Below are 4,128 nucleotides of genomic sequence, written 5' to 3'. Positions count from 1 at the left end.
ACTGAGGGACTCAAAAAATTATTAAAGAAATAGTAATTATTTTTTTAAAGAAATATTAATTATTGGAGAAAAATAAGCATAAAAAAATATTACAAATAATAGACAAGTTGGCATGCACGACAAATACTAGTGGACAGAAATGAAAGTAGCTATCCGAGGAAAAGGAAAATAAATAAATAAAAAGGAGAAAAAGATACAGGCTGCAGAAATCGAACACGTGTCAGAAGGTTTGAGGCTCCGTTTAAATCAGTCCACACCACAGACAAATCCAGTCGTTACAAAAGTACCCCTACAAATCTAAATCTGGCTACTGGACATTGAGCCTTCCCACGCGAATCTGATTCTCTCTCTGTCTTTTGTCCTTTTTCGTCTATTCAAACTCGATTCCCAAAATCCTCAACTTTTGCCGGTTCAGAGATATCTTTTTTTTTTGGGTCCTAACCGGTTCAAGATAATAAAAGACTAAAAAGTATTCACGGTCAAATTTAATGTAGAATTCTATGCACCTTGATGAAATTAACCATTAATACGACCTTAAAAAAACAACATAACGACAGATTTGAGCCACCGAAAATTAATTTTAATAGAAATTGTTGTATTGGACTCTTTGCACAAGCCTTCCCTAGATATAACTTACAATGTTATAATTTTGTAAGAGAAATTATTTTTGCAAACCACTTTTCTATTCTTACAGTGTCACGTTTTTGTACAATCATCGTTTAGTTAAGTATCACGTTATGCTTTAATAGAGCTTATGACGTATAGGTTAACGGAATGATGAATTTCAGAGTAAAATATAACTTTAGGTACAAAAGTGAGACGAAAAAACTAAAAAAATCATATTAATGAGCAACAATCCTGGCACATTAACAGAAAAATTGACGACTAAACTAACGAAAGTATCAAAATGGCAATTAAAAATCAAACCATAATTTTGACGAAACTTCAAAATAATAAAGTGAGAAATTTTTTATTTGTTTTATGACGTTTAAAAAGCCATAAATAAGAGTGTATAACGCATGACCGTGAATCGGTTTTTCTCCTTCAAAGGCCCAGCGGTTTCCACGAAACCTCCTCGCCAGCCTATCACAGCAGCCTCTACAAGGTAGGGCTAGTATCGTCTTTCCACTATCACGCAGTGGGCATATCGTCGAAGCCCTCTCACGTCACCTATAAATAAGCCCCACACCTGTCTGGTTTTCAGAAAAACAAAACGGCCGATTAAGCAAAAGCAGCAATCAAAATCCCTAGGGTTTTCGTTCCAATCCGGTACCAAATCGATTTGAGATCTCAATTACCTCGCCGTCCGCCGGCTCGTTCAATTCTGGTGTCGATTCCCGAATCTTAGGGTTTCCGTGAAGGTCGGTAGCTATCGTCCGGTCCTCTGAAGAGTGCCTAACAATTTCGGATATTTGTAAGTGAAATCATTGTTTTTTCTCTGAATTTGTTGCTTTTTACATAAAATTATGTTTTGATGATTAGAATATGTTGTTTGAATGGAAAATGACGAAGCTTTGATAATCTGTATATGTATATAATTATATGTTGAATTAAGCCTGTAATTATAGGGTTAAATTTGTTCATGATGATGATGATTTTGTAAAGAAAACAATAATTTTACCAGATTTTGCCCCTTTTTTGCTGTCTAATTTATAGTTTATAATTGCTAAAAGTATAAATTTTATAATTTTTGGCTAATGTGGTATGTTTATTGCAAGAATAATTCGATTCTGAGCTTTAAGATATAGATTTCATGCTCTGCGTGCTTTGACGTTAAGAAATTTCTGTGCTTTTGTTTCTGGTTACTGATATCTTTATTGGTTTGATATGAACAGGAAGAACTGAATGATTTAATGGAGTCCAAAGGTGGTAAAAAGTCTAGTAGTAGTAGTAGTATTAGTAAATCATCCTTATTCTACGAAGCACCTCTCGGCTACAGCATCGAAGACATCCGACCCAACGGTGGAATCAAGAAGTTCAGATCGGCTGCCTACTCCAACGTGAGTGTTGGTTCACTAGTATTGTTATGTATGCTATTGTGCTGTAGAGTTGGGGTATGAATTCCTTCTAGCTGGTTAAATTGTACATGAAAAATGCTAACTTTCTGCTTCTATGTTTGTGCAGTGCGCTCGCAAACCATCCTGATATTCCTAAATTGGATTTTTAACCACGAGGCGTGGTTCATCAGTTTTATTGCTTTCCTAGGTGTTTATTTCCGTTTTCTTCAATCGACATCTTCCTCTCTTCTCTCTTTTGCGACTGTCATCTCTTTGCAACTGCAATCTGCTTTGGATTCTGTGATCTTCTTGCAACTGTAAGCGCTCGTGTTAGTCAGTATGGCCATGGAGGGTTCTGCTATTGGATTTGAAGGTTATGAAAAGAGGCTAGAAATAACATTTTTCGAGCCGAGTATCTTTCTCGACCCTGAAGGAAGGGGTCTTCGGTCTCTGTCCAAAGCTCAGATAGATGAATTTCTTGACCAAGCTGAGTGCACTATCGTCTCGTCATTGTCGAATGACGATGTTGACTCGTATGTTCTTTCTGAGTCGAGCCTCTTTATTCATCCATACAAGATGATCATCAAAACTTGTGGCACAACCAAGTTGCTCCGTGTGATCCCGACTGTCCTTCAGTTGGCTGAAACCATTTCCCTTGCTGTGAGATCTGTGAAGTACACTCGTGGGAGTTTCATTTTTCCAGGAGCACAGACATACCCTCATCGTAGCTTCTCAGAAGAAGTTTCGGTCCTTGACAGCTACTTCGGGAAGCTTGGGTCAGGAAGCAGGGCGTACGTGATGGGCAGGTCAGACGGACCTCAGAAATGGCATGTATATTCGGCGACTGCCGAATCAGCAAGCTTGGTCGAACCTGTGTACACACTCGAAATGTGCATGACTGGTTTGGACAGGGGAAAGGCTTCTGTATTCTACAAAACCCAATCGAGCTCAGCCACAGCGATGACAACCGAATCTGGTATCCGAAAGATCCTTCCAGATTCGGACATTTGCGATTTCGAGTTTGACCCCTGTGGGTATTCCATGAACTCCATCGAAGGAGCTGCAATTTCGACCATTCACGTCACACCAGAAGATGGCTTCAGTTATGCGAGTTTTGAAACCGCTGGATATGATCTGAAAGATGTAAACCTGAACCAGTTGGTTGAGAGGGTATTGGTTTGTTTCCAACCGAAAGAGTTCTCCCTAGCTGTGCACTCCAATGTTGCTAGCAAGTCACTCCAGCAACATTGTTCCGTGGATTTGAAGGGATACTGTCGCGAAGAGAGCAGCCACGAAGAGCTTGGACTGGGTGGAGCCATTGTCTACCATAGGTTCCTGAAGACGGAGCGCTGCAGTTCTCCTCGATCAACTCTCAAGGGCTGCTGGAGAGAGGAAGAAGAGGAAGAAGATTATTGAATGCCATCGTGAAGCTTAGGACGGTCGTCATTTTTCTGATTTATGAATAAATTACCTGTCAGCGACGGCCTGATAATGGTAACCGTAGAATGTCTGAAATTTGTCTTGGATTAGTGTTTCGGTTCATGTTCGAGTGTCGTTTCTCGTGATGCAGCACACAAAAGCCTAGGTTCGCTATGCCTATTGTATTCAGGATGCTTAATTTGTTGTTGTCTTTGCATTCTTAGATTGATTCTGTGGATCAGACCTGATGTTTATTACAATTTATTTACAGACGTTAGTTTTTCTGTTGCCTTTTTTTATCTTCCTCAACATTGAAGCCTGCTTGAATGTTGGAGTCTAGGGTTTTGGCAGTTTTCCAGACTTTGTATCATTGGTCCGGGATGTTACGGTAGTATCCCTTGCAAGGACGTACAAGGACTGATGTAGCTAAGGCTCACTGAGAGTAGCTGCCTCCACTTAAGATTTGTGCAAAGTAAAAATCACGATGCTTACCAAAGGGCCCGAGAACATATTTGCCATATGATTCATGCTCCTTCTATTGATCAGTTGAAATTTTCAAATAATACATATAGTAATAAGCGATCATTATGAAAAAAATGCCTTCAATTTGACTTCATGAAATGTGAAGAAAAAAATGCAATGAAATTAAAGAAGATATTTTACTATCACAAAAAAAATATTCGTAACTAGAGATTAAGGTTGCCTCGCTAAA

At 39.0% G+C, this 4,128-nt stretch overlaps 1 protein-coding gene across 1 annotated transcript; it reads left to right on the top strand.

Annotated features, from left to right (window-relative positions):
• Positions 1-2,130: 2,130 nt before the first annotated feature.
• On the top strand, positions 2,131-3,707 carry LOC137730743 (S-adenosylmethionine decarboxylase proenzyme). Its single transcript, XM_068469702.2, has one exon. It carries the CDS (start codon positions 2,337-2,339, stop codon positions 3,411-3,413), a length of 1,077 nt encoding a protein of 358 aa, XP_068325803.1. The 5' UTR covers positions 2,131-2,336; the 3' UTR covers positions 3,414-3,707.
• Positions 3,708-4,128: the final 421 nt, after the last annotated feature.

This window comes from Pyrus communis, chromosome 16, assembly GCF_041283825.1.
Source record: "Pyrus communis isolate YQ-2024b chromosome 16, ASM4128382v1, whole genome shotgun sequence".
In the NCBI taxonomy this organism is placed as follows: domain Eukaryota; kingdom Viridiplantae; phylum Streptophyta; class Magnoliopsida; order Rosales; family Rosaceae; genus Pyrus; species Pyrus communis.
This window is presented reverse-complemented; position numbering and strand designations above follow the sequence as displayed.

Bases quoted from the DNA above. Each gene is read 5' to 3' on its own strand.
- LOC137730743 (XM_068469702.2), top strand. From the start codon at position 2,337: ATGGCCATGGAGGGTTCTGCTATTGGATTTGAAGGTTATGAAAAGAGG.